The sequence below is a fragment of the Seriola dumerili genome, unplaced genomic scaffold (genome assembly GCF_002260705.1).
Source record: "Seriola dumerili isolate Sdu_G_001 unplaced genomic scaffold, Sdu_1.0 BDQW01000068.1, whole genome shotgun sequence".
NCBI classification, from domain to species: Eukaryota; Metazoa; Chordata; class Actinopteri; order Carangiformes; family Carangidae; genus Seriola; species Seriola dumerili.
The window spans coordinates 5,921,023-5,937,437 of NW_019174323.1; the positions used below are offsets into that span (position 1 = coordinate 5,921,023).

The window sequence follows — 16,415 nt, forward strand, 5'->3', positions numbered from 1 at the left end:
CTGCTGCCAGACGCAAGCCAGGCATGAAGCTGCTAATCATTCCCAAAGGTTTGCCAGGTTCTGGAGGGTGTACAAAGAGACTGTGAGAGTGGGAGGGAAACACACCAACAAAAGCATAAATGCCCCTAGGCTCATACAAACCAAGTGACAGGGAAGGAAGGTAGCTGCTTGAAAGATATTTTCTGTTCTCTTGTGTTGTTTGTCATGTTCCCTTGCAGCCTGATTGGGAAGGACAAGAGATTCTGGGAGTTCATATACTGGAGGAATTCACTACACTCATCAGGCCAATCCTTGCATCATTACACCGGCAACTGATGACTTTCAGGATCAGTTCTTAGATTTGACCAGCGATAGAAATACACAGCTCTTCTGGTTGTATCATAATCGAGGCTGAAGATCAAAAGTGATCTTTGCAATCATGACACGTGATTAAGAGAGCCTTGCACGTGAACTAATTGGTGCATTTTGCAGCTCAGTCAACACATCGGTAACTTTAGTTCTTACAAGAAAAAGCCATGCATGCAACTACATTGTGTCCCATTCTTCTTTGAGGTGGAAAAGGCTTTACAGAGTTTAGTCTATAAATTGTTTGACTCGAGTAAAGCCTGAGTAAAAGTGACTTTGAGTATGTTGTTTGTTGTTTGAGGCTTTTGTAAAGTCAGTCAGAAAGCCTCACAGATTTGACTATGCTGATAATAATAATTGATTTCATGAAGTTGAATTACTGTTCTGTAATGAGCTGTCATATTCTACACCTTCATTTTCCAGGTGAACCTAAATCCTACATATATGTATATGATACATTGTATCATTGTAATCATTGTAAATCTACTCACATCAGATATTTCTTATTTTCAAATGGCCCTGGTTATTCATTTATATTTTAAGTGAAGAGGCAGAAAATGGAAAAGGGACAAAAATGTTTCATCTTTATATTTTTAAATTTTTAACAAATATCATTGATGAATAAAGTTAATTTACCATCAACTTGCTATTATCACCCATCCTATCAACTTCCTAACTCGAAACACCACACCCACCTCCCTCTTTGCCCCCCTACTCAATTCACCCCACCCTACCCTCCCACCCTCCAGGCCCAGTCCATAGCACTGCAGCAGCCCTGCTGATAGGGTTTCACTCTCTCTGGGGCGAAGAGGAGGGCAGGCATTACCACACAACCTGCGGGACACAAACCTACCTGGGGATCTATATTCCTCTGACACCTTTACTGGGACCTGTGTCTGACCTGTGGATACCTGGGCCTTAGGTAAGACAGCTGAGAACTGAACGTGTGTGGCGGCATGGATAAAAGCTCAAAGAAATCCCTCACACATGCCTTGAGTGTTTGTGGATTATCTCGCACTGATGGTCTCTGAGCTGTCAAATAATTCTGTATGGTCTTTAAGAAGAAGGAGCCAGTTATGAGATGAATTTGATCCCTGTGGTCAGCAGATTTTGGCTGCAGGAGAAGCACACTGTATGTGGCCTGCGGAGACCTCTGTAATAGATGAATTAATGAACGAGGGAATCAGAAGCAGATGCTCAGCTTAATATTGCAGAGTGGGGTGTTTGCTTTGATAGAATTCACAGCAATTGTTCGAGAACGCCCTTGAATTCACATTGTCCCACATACAGTTTGGCAGTTATACCGCAGATTGACAATCTCTTGAACGAAAAGTTAGTTTGAATATAAATCGAAGCAAATCTGAATCGCGAGAGACAGATGGTGAACGACTTCCCTCTCCTTCCACCGCTTCTTACCTAACGCTGTGGTAGGTGAGGAATGTGGCCCTCTGCGGTGGAGTTTTTAGTCCACGGGGGATGGATGTATGTGTGCGTTTGGGAATGTGCTTACTGATGCCCTTCCTCCCCAGCTGTCCCCTCGAGATTTATCTGGAGCTAAAACAGGCTGGTTGTGGGGGGACAGGAGCGCCTCTTCACTCACAGAAGCGGTAACAGGACCCAGGCCCTTGCCCACAGCTCCTTGTGGTCGCCACTTCTCCTCCATCTTGCATTTCCCAGAACACCCAAAAACACCTGTAATCTCCAGCCCCGGACTCACAATTAATCACAAGAGAAAAGCTATTTGAGGGCAAATCTGTGTGTGTGTGTGTGTGTGTGTGTATATGTGTGTGTGTGTGTGTGTGTGTGTGTGTGTGTGTGTGTGTGTGTGTGCGTGTGCGTGCTGGTGCATTTGTATGTAAGTCCCGTGCTGGTGACAGTCCCAGTCATTGCAGAGGTATTGAACATGGGTTCATAAAAATAGCTCACACAGGACCGAATCCCCGGCTAGGAAATGAGCTTCAATTACAGCGGATGAAAAGCAATTACATTAACTGTCTCCCTGTAGACGGCCTCTCCAGCTTTTTCTCTTGTACTGGGACTCACCTCCAGCCTTACATAATTGCTTTTGACCTATGCAATAGACAGCGACATACTGCCTGCTCCCATCTGAGTGGTTAGTCAAGAGAGACACGAGCTGCCACTGGGAATTAGTGTCCTGTAGGGCATGTGGGGGCTATACACTATGCTAAAAAAGTGTGCTTCACTTAATTAGGGAACCCAGCGAGCGTTTCTCTTACCATTCGGCAACCCGATGTGCAACTTCGTCACACCCAAATGTACGTTGGAAATCAATTTATGCCTTTTTCTTAAATTTTTACGGATAGGTATCACAATTTCGCTGTATCACATTTCACCGCCTGTCAGTGTCTTGTTGCTAATTTTGTCCTGCTCTCAGGCCAGACACCAGACAGACTAAATTAGCATTTAGGCAATAATTCTTAATATCTGATTAAGCCACTCTTACAGTATGTGATCAATTCAAGTCTATTTATTGATAGAGCACATCTAAAGGCCAATGCTGAGCAAAATGCTGTGTTGGAAATTTATGTCACAAATACAGTTATACTATTTGGTATTTAAGCCACTGAGAATGTGACACAAGACGATGTTTTTATTGTGGCTTAGTGTATCAAAATTTTTCCAAAAAATGACCTTAAAGTGAAGCCGGTCTCTGGACGCAGACTTTTTTATTGTCTCCCCCCGGATCTCAGGACAGCAGATGGAGATTACCTAGAATCTATTATTAGTCATCCACTCCTGATCTATTATGTTCACGTCTGCTCAATTTCTAAATCTGCATTAATAGATTTTCTTTGGTCACATGGGGGCAACACAACAAGCACACACAACAAGGTCCTCCAAATTAAATGAGAAAATATGTTGTTTGTAACTGCCCATCACAGCAACACGTAACAAGTATTTTCCAATCAGACACCCCTAAGGGCAGGACGACTTGGTTAGATCATCCTAAAGTAAGTACTTGATTCAGGTCAGGGAACAATACTGGTTATAATATTTTAGAAAACAATGTTGAGCGTCGGTAGAAAACAGGAAATGAACAGTGGCCACTGGTGTTAACGTCCTGTGTTTTGCCGACTCATGCATCACTGTGACCTCCTCCCTGTGCAGAATTTGTTGCTCTATCATTACATCTTTGCTCCTGTCGTAATTCCTACAGAGCACTTCTTCAGTTTGACTTTTAACGCGAGGCACTTGCTGAAACCAGCAATGCTGCTGTGTAACATTATGTTGTGGCACATGCTGTATGAAGCACCATATGGAGTCATGTTACTGGTCAGCTGACATCTCCTTTTAGCCCTGTTTTTGGTCTCCACCGACTCCTGAAAGAAATACTTGTCTCTTTAGCTCCTAAATGCTCTTCTATTCATTTGTTGATAACGTTGTCTGTCTGTTTGGTCTGTGTGGTGCTGGGCAGGTAATGTACAGCGAGCTCATCAGAGGTGTTTTGCTGAAAACAGCTGCTGCATCGGGACAGTTAATGAAAGTGGTCGAGGTGAAGGGAAACTGCAGAGTTGGGTAATACATCTTTGTGGGGTGATCACATAGTCATTTGATCCCTTATGAATATAAGAATATTAATCTGTGCAGCTTAAAATCTAAATACAGTCTATTACAACTTGATAATGAATTTAGACTGTAACAGAATGTTTTTGTCTCAGTGTAAAGAAGCTGAATCTCTTATATGAAAGGTATGAACAGTTGATGATGAGACTGATGATGATGATGATGATGATGATGATGATGATGATGATGATGATGATGATGATGATGATGAAGTCATCATGTCTCTGGTCTGTCCTACAGCCATGCCTCTCACAACTCCTGCCCCTTCTAACAAGAGGAAGAAGACCAACAAGATCATCACTGACCTGTCCAACGTCAGCCAGAATGGTAAAACACAAACACACACCTACTCACACTCGCATCCAGATCACACATTCACACACAGCATGTAAACTTGAAACATTTTGGCAGACTTCTCCATTCTCCATCCTTCCTGGAAGATCTTCTTTTATGTCCCCTGTGATCTGATTATCCAGCCCAGTAAATGTCAAACCCAATTGTAAGTTTTGCTCTCTGGTGTCTGCTATCCACACAATCTGTGTCTGTAAGTTGAACTGCGTGAGTGTAAATCGTTGCATGTGGTCTTATGATGCTACAATTAAATAAGAACACACACGCACACGCACACACACACACACACATACACAGACACACACACACACTAGATCCAAGCAGTAACACAATATCTGACATCCATGTGGCATCTCCTGGAGGGCTGCGGCTCATTATCAGATGGCAGAGCAGCAACAAATCTGTCACCATTAGAGGCAACACGAAATACCAGACTGTGATTCTGCTCCCACCATATTTGTTTGAGACTGTGTGTAAACTGTGTGGCAAATAGTTCACAACTTGGAATTTAACCCGCCACTGCAAATAGGAATCTGTAGTATACACAACATCTTTTAGAAGTTAAGTGGTTGTTGCTGTAGCATATGTATATCAGTGCTCTTTTCTTTGTTGAGCTACATCAGCCATAGGAGCTCATGCTATACAGCAAAATTCTTCCTTTACTTATTTATTTATTTATTCCGAAAATCCCTGTCTGTGAGACTTACTGTAGGAACAGTCCCACCAGAAACACTCTGCCAGACCCACCAGTAGGTCCATCTGTTCAAACTCTTGCCGTGCAGCTGAACATTGTTCAAACTCACAGACAACACAACACACATTATTATTTCTAGTGGAGATCCCAAAGTTTCCAAAAGGAAAAAAAAACAAAAAACAGACGTGTCAGGCTGAATTTTAGGGAAACATGTATAAATAGTGATGCAGTTGGCATTTGCAATATTTCCATAAAAAGAGATGATGCAGCCATAAAAAGCATAGTCAGCAACTCAACTATTGTACTTCAGTACAAAACTATGGTATATTGTACTTGAATTGGGTATTTTAATTTTCTGATACTTCATTCTACTTTCTATATTTCAGATGGAAATTGTTCTTTTTACTACATTTAATGTGACACTGTGCAGATTCAACGTTTACATATAAAAACATATCACAAATCTATAAAATAAAATGAATGATCAATTATAATATTAAAGGAGCTATTTGTAAGTTTTGCTATTGCTACATTAACAGCTTTTTACTTATCAGCCTAGAGGAAACGTTGTGATTTCAGCATCAAACTTCATTCCTTTACTCACCAAGAGCTGTCTCCAGCAGCAGAAAGCAACAACAATTTTAACTCTCTATCACGTCTTTTCTTCTACTTAAAGTAGCCTGCCCTGAAGACGAAGCGGTGCTCAGAGGCCATATTACAACCTCTTGTATTGTAATGGCCGAAGCTCTTGTCAAACAACAATCACCACCACCCACTCCCGGCAAGAAGCCACATCCAGCTGCAGAGAAAACTTACGAGTAGCCCCTTTCAACCATACAAAGAGTATATGATGTAGTGAGCTCCATCTCAACCAGCTGCTACATTAAAATGCTGCCTATGCATAAATAATCCAATATTATTACAACATTATGATAACATAATACACAGTATAACACTCGAGGAGTGGCCATTTTTCTGCTTACTATGATACAATACATTTATTAAAGAACTACGCTAGTGGCAAGGCTCTAGTGATGGCAACAGCTAATTTTTTGCAGATGTTCATGGTTCCGATAGGATGAATTTTAACAGCTTTTGTGATCTAACTTTTCATCTAGCTCCACCGTCAGGTCAAAATTTTTGGGATTGTGACCTGTGACTTAACATTCAGATCAAAAGCGCTGCAGAACTGCTAGCATGGCCATAGACTTTTGTTTTAATGTTTTCTATCAGAGAATCAAAGCTGGTATTTACTTGTTGCATAATACTTTTATAAACACCAGAAATATACTATCTGCCAATCTCTGTGTATGCAATCTGCTGTGTCTGTGCACATGCTTATATGTCATTGAACAATCTGTTGATGTCTTTCCCTGTTTCCCTGTGTCCTTTGCTGTTTTCTCTACTTCTCCTTCTGCTGTCACATCTGTAGCCACATCTGTATCTTTCCAGCAGTTTGTTTTCAGTCAGTCACTCACTCACTCAGGAGCTTATCCTGCTTATCCCCTATTTTGCTCCAGTTAATGCCCACTCATCTATCCATCATCCCCGCCACTGTGTCGTTCTGACAGTTTGTCCCATGCTTCTGTCCCTCTGTATGTTGTCCATCTGTCCACCCCCTGCCTCTGTCAGTCTGTCCACTTTCCCCCCAGTCAGCAGCCAGCTCCAGTTTCACATTCTTCTGAATTAACACCCTAATCAATATCCCCATGGGAGAGTTCGCTCTGCTCAGCAGCCTCAATTATTCTCTCTCTCTCTCTCTCTCTCTCACACACACACACACACGCACACACACACACACACACACACACACACACACACGCCCACTTGCACAAGTCTGATTTATGAGGTACTGCTAACAGCTCTCCGCAGCATTGCAATGCCAACTCCCCGCTTTATAGATGTGCCTCGTGCAAGTGTGTGTGTGCGCATGTGTGTGTGTGTGTGTGTGTGTGTGTGTGTGTGTGTGTGAGAGTGTGTTGGTTTATGGCTGGACTCCAGGTGTTATGAGTGATATCAGAGTGTATGAAGTGGATGAGAAGAGTGTTTTATGAGGAGCTCTGTGGAGCAGTAAAATCCATCAGATCTCTCCATCACTGTAAGAGAGGAGGAGGAGGAGGAGAGAGGGGCAGTGTGTTATAAGGATTTCCCTCCATAAACAGTTCTACCAGAAAACCTGTTGTGACATTCCCCAGTGCCCCTTTTTTTTTATATTGCTTTGGCCTAGTAACGCCTACTTCTCCCCCGGTTTCCCACACACACATCCTCTAACACAGCACAACAGGTTCCAACTGTAATTCATTCAATTCAAGTATGGTATGAGAGCCAGAGGATAAAATTACGCCCTTTACAGTCTTATACATCCCTGATTCAATACCAGACATGATTTGGTTTGTAAACCCACCTTTTAATTTGCCAAATGGGTGTCACTGACAAGAGAGAGCTCAGCTGAGAGAGTGCAGTGCCTCCGCCAAGGCTGCACCATCCTCTGAATCTATGATCGTAATCACAGAAAATGCTCAGAAATTGTTCATCTGCACGGCGATAAATCATCATGGGAAACACGAGCCAGCTTTTTTTTATTTAGTAAGTACAGCAGTTCATGAGAAAATGTTGAAAATATCTTTTAATGTTAACACATAATAATGTTTTTTTAGTTTTCATGGAATGGTTTTCAGGAATGGTTTGACATTTTACAAAATAATTTTCTTTCTTGCAGACAGTGAGATGAGAAGATCAATACCACTCTCACCCATTCAATATGAAGCTTAGCTTGGCATTAACTTCTCATTTTTACACTTTGGTTTTTGTACACTAGAAACAATGTGTGAGCTAGTGATTTTGAAGGTGCTGATAGGTGGATTCTCGCTGTTCTGTGTTGTCTCCAGTTATCCTGCTAAGCTAAGCTAACAGTCTCCTGACTGTAGCTTCATATTTGGCATAAATCAGTATCAGTTTTCTCATCTAATTCTCTGCGAGACAGAGAATAATAGTGTTTCCCAGAATGTCAAACTATTTCTGATTTTTCCAATAAATCTTTGGTCAAAATCTGTAATTTCTTATGTATCCTGCAAACTAATGATTGGATAATCAAACTGAATAAAAAACATTCATCCTTAGAGTTAGTAAATTCACGTATGGAACTGTTGCATCAGATGGGATGCATTTCAAGCTCAGTGCTCACTCTCAAATGAAAAGCCAAGTCAAGAAAAATATTCTATCCTAAATTGTATTTTAATTTATATGTTGCAATTCATTTTTAAAAAGTACTGCTGCCTTTATTAAATTCTGAACAGTACTTGAAACAGGGATGGGGCGATGATGTTTAGCATCTTATTAGGATTACAACCTTCTAAAAATGTTTTTTTTAAACTTTTGAATGACAGAAATAACAGAAACCTTAATTTCATGTTATATTATATTGACTTAGGATGTAGTATCCAAAAGGTGTACAATAGTTTCTATATGGATATATGATCTTATTGCAAACAACTTTCTAACATCACTTTTCAATTTATAAAAAAAAACCCTTTTTATTCAATGCACTTTAAACCACTGTAACGCTGCAATTTTCTTTAATCATGACAATATCCCCTCTACCTTTTCTCTGCACACACCCACCTGCTATTCCATATTCATTTTGGCCTCCTCTTCCTCCTCTTCCTTCGTCTTCCTGTCAGATGATGAGTCAGACCCCGAGGCCTCTGAGCTCGACCTGGGCACCAAGATCAAGACGCCCAAGGACGTGATGCTGGAGGAGCTCTCCCTGCTCTCGAACAAGGGCTCCAAGATGTTCAGGATGAGGCAGCAGAGAGTTGACAAGTTCATCGTGACCAACGAGAACATGGTGAGAGTCAAGAAGAGGAAGGGAGTGTGTGTGTTTGTGTATGTTGTATGTTTATACGTGTACTGATTAGATTTTTTCCTCCTATGTCTGCCAGCAGAACCTCCAGAACCTGCTGATGTCCCCTCCCCCTGTTCCACCAAAGCCTGAGATGCCAAAAGAAGAGGGTGGGGTCATAGATGCACCTTTTTAAATATATATACTGTCGCCCATAAAGTTGGAATAATTTTGTTTTCCAATCAATCCTCTGTTTATTCCTATTTATATGCGTCAGTAATCACTTTTGACCAGGTGCAATGATGATTACATTATGTGTCCCAATTACCCAGGTGAAATGAAATAAATCACATTGTCACAATCATTTCATGGAAAAAGGAAAAAAATATTTTATTCCAACTTTATGAGCAACAGTATATATATATATATATATATATATATATATATTTCTGCCCCTTTTCAGTATTTAAGCTTCTTTCTTTCTGTTAAGATTTTTACACTTAATCTGTCTGGTCTCCCCGTTTCCTGCCTGTCGCTGTGTGTCTCAGTGGTGGAGACAGTGGATGAGGAGGCGGAGAAGGAGAAGAGGAGGAAGGAGTATGTACGCACCTATGTATCACCATGGGAACGGGCCATGAAGGGCAACGAGGAGCTGACAGCCACCATGAAGGCTGCCATGCCGGGACCCATCCAGAGCCACCCAGACCTGCCTCACTACAAGAGCTTCAACAGGTACACAGAGTGATCTTATAACTACGTTCAGATAACACTGGTATTCTGTAAATACACTAAATAACAGAACTATTATCACAGAACTGTAGGCTTAAACTGCAGCACTTCTGCAGGTTTCTCTCAGCTACTCTCATATAACCCATATCACCAGGCAACCAACAGTTTTCTGTCTCATCAGCAGTAAAAAAGGAACTTCCTTCCTGGCTCTGTCTATGGCTTCACTCAGCAGTGATACAGACATAACATACTGTACCACGTCACTCACATTTAGGAATCTTCTATTACACTTATGACTGGGACGACATTTTGCTCCACATGTAGTTATCTTAATCTTATTTGAACCCTAGATCTCCATCCTTGTAACGGTTTTGATGATTGTTGTAGACCCCGGAAAGCGTAGCTGTATCCTTCGTAATTACTAATGGGTCTGAATAAGCAATAAACAACCAGCCATTGGTGGATTATGAGACATCAGGCCCCTGGGCACAGATATGTAACGGCCCCTCGCCCCTCCTACATAAGAGGAAGACACCCAGACCAAAAGAGACACAAACCGACTTCAGTAACATTTTGCAGGTGAACCAGAGTGACACAAATATGACACAGAGATGTTATTGGTAGTCGATTTACATCTTTGTAGTGGTTTGTGTCTCTTTGTGGTTGGTTTGTGTATCTTTGTGAAGAAGAATGCAAACAGTAAAATATGTTTAATAGAAATTCACCTTCAAGAACATGTCAGAGATTATTTTGCAATAATTTGTGGAAGATCATTAAATGCAGTGTGTCGTTGTTTCATTTGTTCTTGTCACAAAATTTGAAAGCTGAAAGTTGTTGTACTGCACAGTACAGCACCAGAGATGCTCATCCTGATGTTAGCTTGTGTCTCAGATTTCTATTTTTTCCCTTTTCTTCCCCAGAATGGCGTTGCCATTTGGTGGTTACGACAAGGCGTCCAAGATGCTGACCTTCGAGCTCCCAGAGCTCAACGTTGCCACCGAGGAGCCAGAGCCTGTGCCCAATCTGCAGGCCGACATCCGTTCACGCCCCTCGTTCAACCGCACACCCATCGGCTGGGTCTGCAGTGAAGACAACTCGCACATCCACATGGACCTGGACAACATCACCTTCGATGGAGAGACAGATGACCTGTGAAAACACATGCAGACAGAACATGTAGCCCAAAACACAAACAGATTAAAAGTACATGCACTAGAACTCATGGACACACACATACATGAGAGCATTAGGCAGATCATAATTGACATCACATACACTACAAAACATAAGCACTGTTAGAACTGCTGAAGCTCACAAGAACATGTTGAAATGTACTTTAATTGCATGGAAAAAGGAAACGAACAAAAACAATTTAAAAACGACTTGATGGAAAAGGACAGAGTATCTCCCCTGGTCTCCTGTGTGCTTTCTTACCTTTGCATCCTCAACTATGAATGAGTCTTACTATGATTTTGCATACTATGAGCTAATGTGAGACCTGTGTGAACAGAAACAGATACGCACTCTGCACTCTTAAAACTATGTATTTATGCAATAAAGTTCCCCTTTACAGAATGCCTAACTGCTTCTCATGTGCTAGTCCTGGAGAAATATTTGATTACAAGATAAAACTTACTTATTTTTGAAATCATCCACTTTGTAGTTCTTTCTGGAGCTTTCAACTGCAGATTGACTTTTTACTCAGGGCCTCATTCATTTTTATAAGAAGTTGAGTTCAAAATTTTATAGCAAAAGGTTTTGAGTGGCTGAAGACACATATCATGTAACAGCAGTCCAGTTGGGACTCACATCATTGCAAGTCATCACCCTCTCTGCTTTTCCATCTATTGTGACTTGACTTAACAAAACAAAAAACCTAAAAGCCAGAGGGGGGCTGCTGTACTGTAACTTGCCTGTTTGACTTCCAAAGTTATCTAATTTAAAAGAATTGTTTGACTTTTTTGGAAATATGCTTTCTTCCTGAGTTAGGCTTCATCCACATTTTCATTTAAATTGTCCTCTCCTGCCATGTTTTAGACTATGTAAAATACTCAGAATTAATTAATATTTAGTTTAACATGTTATTCCCACATAAAAAGTGAAAAAAAAAAAAAAAATCTAAAACTGGGGCTGTAAGCACATCCACTCTTCATTGAAAAATCTGGATCAGGCCTTAGGCCCCGCCCACCACCGTTGCTCACGCGAAGTGTTGACAGGTGAAACATCAGTACCTCAATATGATTAGCAAGGAGCCTCAGCCAGAACCAGAACCAGACCCAGACCTTTTGAGGAGTTTATTGTGCACCAAAATTGCAGACTAGAGGACGTATCACAACGGTAAGTTTAGTTAATTTAGTTTGTAAATATTAGTTTATTAGTTTGTTAGCTTGTAACTGGCAGTGGCTGACACAGTGTTAGCGGCTGTGCTAATGCAAACTCTTGCTCTCTGTACTGACAATGTTTCAGTGACTGGTGAAGCTGAGAGTATCATGATGGTTAGTGTTGGAGGAAACATTGGAGAAACGCAGCGACGCGTTTAAGCGTCAGTCATACCCTGACTCAGATAAGGAATATGTTGTGCACTAAAACCGGTGACTAGCAGACATGTCAGAACGGTTAGCATCGTTAACTGGTTTATGCTGTATGTTAGTTCGCAACTGGCAGTGGCTGATACAGTGTTGGTGGTTGTGCTAATGCTAACTCTCGCTCTTTGTACTGACCGTACTGACAAGATTTCGGATTTTATTTTGCCCGCCCTCGTCCCCGCTGTTTGACAGGATTGGTTCCTTAGCTATACAGGTATGAAACCTTGACCGCCATTGGTTCACTGCAGTTCTAAGGTGAAAATACACAGGCATGCTGCTTATTTTGCGCATGATATGTGTTGTTTTCGATAAGAAATGTCATATGGACATGTTATCAAGGTTAAAAAGTTGTTTTTTAAAATTAAAACTATCTCTGTCCAAACGGGCATTTTAGCCTCCTATATTAAATACGCACATCACATGACCATTCACGTACACTTGGCATGCACGTGCCGGTGTAAACAGGAAGCAGATTGAATACTCTGCAGTTGGTTACTTGCAGAAAATACTACGAACGAGGAACAGTAAAAGCAGTTGTAGCGTTAAAATGTAGAAATTAACTGCACAACAGCTGCTAGTAAAGACAACAAGGTCAGTAATGCTTATAATTCGTAATCTACCATAGTGATCAAAAATCTTCAAGTTGATACACGTGTTCATAAAAGGTCTGATTTATGTGACTTATTAAACTTTTTTGTCTCTCTTGCACCTTCACTGCCAAACTAAAAGGTGTCCCCATGACCTCTCACTTGTACTATGAATAGTCAGTGTGTTCAGGCTGTGACAGTAAACTGGTGCTGGCAGGTCTCCAATGACAGCAGTCAAACAGATGTCGTCTGCATGTCCTGGTGGAAGAAGATCTCAACGAGTCAGCATGACATGTTTAGTATTTTTACATCAAAAAAGGGACATTAACGATGATCAAGATGGTTTCCTATTCATTTTCTTCTTGTATAGCCTACTGTATATTGTTGGGTAGTTTAATTTATGCTATAGGAAAGCATCATGTTTTATAAGCGCTTAATATGTTTTTTGTTAAAAAGAAAAAAATCTTAATCTGAAAAGTAATTAGTGAATAGAAAATAAATGTAGTGGAATAAAAGTATCATAAAATGGAAATACACAAATAAAGAACAAATAGGCTACCTCAAATTAAATGTGGTTAGTTACACTCCACCCTTGTCTGCATGTTGCTGGCAGCAGGTTACATCATGTTACCATGTCAGTGGTGTGCATGATGCGTGCAGCTCAAACAGGTAAGGCAACAGTCACCGGCCCCCGGAATAACATCATGGCCACCCTCTTTTCGCCTCGTGCCCGGGAGGCGGCGGCATCGGGCTGAGGAAACCGCCTGATAAAACCGCTACGTCACACACTCGCAAACGCAGCAAAGAACTGGAAGATGGCACGGTATCGCGAGAGCGGCGTGCCGCGACTGGAGCGCTGGATGGCGCTGGTGGGGGCTGGATGCGCCCACGGCTTCGCCCTCTCCTCTCTCTCGTTAAATCACACGGTAGGACACGCGATCGGACGGAGACTGGCGGCGACAGCACCCGGGGTGAGTAGAAACCTGCACACTACGCACTTGCACGGGCTCCATCACAGCTAGAGGGGACCGTGGGGGGATAGGGGGGGGGACGGGGACGCGTGTGGTTATGGGAGGGGAGGGGGTGATTGGGGGTGTGTTTGTAGAGGGATGGGTAGCGGGGGGGGTAATCAGCGTGTCGGCCAGATGTGATCCTTCTTCAAAGGTGTTCCCGTGACAGTCTCTGAGGATGACTGTCATCTTCTTCATCATCTTCTTCATTAACTCCATCATTACTCTCTCATCAGCAGCACGAGCAACTCTTCCTCGTGCTTCTCGGTACCCCTCTGTTGCACTTGTCAGCTTATTATTTGATCAGGTGGTCTTGGGTCGGTAATTCCCCCCTGCGCAGATACTCTGTTGCCGCTTTAAAGTCCCTTCCTCTCAAGTTCATCCCGGTTGCATCACAGTGTCAGTTCTCAGTTACAGGTGTTACTATTGTTCAGACTGTCCCATCCATCCAGTCAGGTGCATACCACTACTGTGCGCGTGGCTCCCGTTCTGTTGCCTATTGCGTGTCTTGGTCTCGCGCGGTGGTTTGGTGGACTGTACACTGTGAGGACTTGTTGATGGATGGCCGAGAGACCGCAGCCTTTTACCGTGGCGGATTCACGCTCCTGCTGTCATCGCTCCCGGGGGCCGCTATTGATTTAATGTTGCGGTTTCGATCCGCGTGATTGATGACATTGGCCCCCTCACCGGGGCCCGCGTCACCGTCAGCACAACACTACCGTCACATTAGAGATGGTGACACAGCCCTCTGCTGCGTGCCTCACGCGCGCGCACACACGTGAATACTTACAAAAAAAAGGGAAAATAGGGTACTGGCTATACCCTCATTAAGCAGGCGCACACGCGTTGGTTTTGTCTATTTCTGAGTACATTGCATTGACTTACAGTAACTCCTGAAGCCTTAATCTAACCTTAACCATCACTACACACACCTAAACTCCAACATAACCCTGATATTAACCTTCCCCCGAGTATAACTTAAACCCAAAACCAAGGCTTAACCCTAAAATAAAGCCTTAACTTCTATATTAGGGTTAGACAGTATCATTTTATATCTGTCAGACTGGTTGAACAGATTTATACCCCACAACATCATGAAAACAAAAAAAACACACACACACACACACACACACACACACACACACACACTCTGAGCTGAAATGTCGCCTTGACATTTAAGTTGGACTTATCATCAATTTTAGTTTTTGGAGATGAAATACTCTGGAATCCTCTGCTATTCTTTTTGCACTATGGTTAATATGAACACATGGGTTTGTGTGTTAATGTGCGTGTCTGCTGCCTGCACGTGGGCATTACCCACTCATCCTGTTTTAGCTTAAAAACACCATCTCCAAGCCAACTTTATTTAACATGACATGTCCTTATATACACTGCTGTTTCCATATTTTATGGTCCGTCACTGTAGCTTCTGTACTGTATACTCTTGTATTCCTGTCCCAGGCCGTGCAGGCTTTTATTGTGTAGTTGTCCTGGAAGGTAAACTCACATTACCTTTATCTACAAAATAGCTTGTCCTTAGCCGCGGTCCTCGCTGCCAGAAAAGCCCTCTGGCTTCCCTCTTCCCTCTCAGAGATTTTACTTGGGGGTGTTTCCACTAGCATTATTTAAATAGTCAAACCAATCAGGGTGATTTGTGTGATGTAGTGTGTCGCTATGGTGGACAGTTGGGCAACTTGATGTGACGAAAATGTTTTTTCTCATCAGTTCTCGGACTATTCTCTGATTGTTTGGATTTGACGTGATAAAAACAGTTTATTGGTTGTATTTCAGAATGAATTGTTATATCACCAGAGTCCAAACACACAGCCAATCAGAGGATCACCTAATCAAAGTGTTTATCTTGAAGTAACAATCGATCTCAAGGTCTCATTGACTTATTGTGTGTGTTTGCAGACAGATCAGTTATGTGGAGAAACAGTTTAGAGCATATGTAACTCTATTAAATTCACTTATATTCTACACTTTAATTGGCTTAAATCCTCAGAGCATTTCTCTCTGGATGTGGTCATGTGTGACTGAGCCTGGCTTGTGTCTCAGTTTCCCAGGGGATTCATCTATCATTGGCATTTCAGTTAAAGTGGTCTTGGTCTGGTTGGGTCCGCATGTATGGGATTATGAGGGGGTCGAGGTATCAGGAAGAGCAGATTAAGTCATGGCAGAGGATGAAGAAGGAAGAGAGGAAGAGAAAGGCATGCTCACACTATATGTCTCCTTTGACCTTTACCATCTGCTGGAGCGCTCTTTCTCTCTTTTTCTTTCTTTGACATGCGGCTGGTTATTCAATCTAATGTCCCACTTTTTCCTCTCCTCCATTTCTCCTTCCCTCTTCCCTGTTCTCTCTTTTTTCCCTCTCATCTCATCTCCTCTTTTTCTTTCATTCCCTCCCTTTTCCTTTCCTCTCCTCTCTTTTGCCTTGTGCCCTGTTCTTCTCTTTTCTCCTCTCCTCTTCTCTAATCTTTTCTTTCCCATTATGTCCCTTCCTGTCCCTTCCTTTTCTTTCCTATCCTTCACCCTTATTTCTTTTTCCCCTCTCCTTTCCTTCGCTTTCCTCTGATCTCCTCTGACCTCCTCTCCTCCTCCTTTCCTTTCCTCTCCACTTATATTCTTTTCTTTCCTTTCCTTTGTCCTCTTCTGTTTGCTCTCTCTCTCCTTTGCTTTTCTTTCTTT

General features: G+C 42.1%; 2 protein-coding genes across 4 annotated transcripts in view; both read left to right on the forward strand.

Annotated features, from left to right (window-relative positions):
- The first annotated feature begins 1,206 nt into the window (after positions 1-1,206).
- On the forward strand, positions 1,207-10,808 carry LOC111220331 (myozenin-1-like). Of its 2 annotated transcripts, none has more exons than XM_022743387.1 (6): positions 1,207-1,267; positions 4,171-4,257; positions 8,656-8,822; positions 8,917-8,986; positions 9,365-9,548; positions 10,466-10,808. In XM_022743387.1, exons 2-6 carry the CDS (start codon positions 4,173-4,175, stop codon positions 10,698-10,700), a joined length of 741 nt encoding a protein of 246 aa, XP_022599108.1. In that variant the 5' UTR covers positions 1,207-1,267; positions 4,171-4,172; the 3' UTR covers positions 10,701-10,808. The 2 variants fall into 2 exon arrangements, with proteins under 2 accessions (XP_022599108.1, XP_022599109.1); XM_022743388.1 differs by having other exon boundaries at positions 8,920-8,986.
- A 2,803-nt stretch (positions 10,809-13,611) lies between these two features.
- LOC111220431 (inactive ubiquitin carboxyl-terminal hydrolase 54-like) overlaps positions 13,612-16,415 on the forward strand; it is a 49,805-nt gene continuing 47,001 nt past the window's right edge. For both annotated transcript variants that reach the window (XM_022743514.1, XM_022743515.1), the window contains exon 1: positions 13,612-13,688. The gene's annotated coding sequence lies outside the window, so the exon portion shown is untranslated. The remainder of the gene's footprint in view (positions 13,689-16,415) is intronic.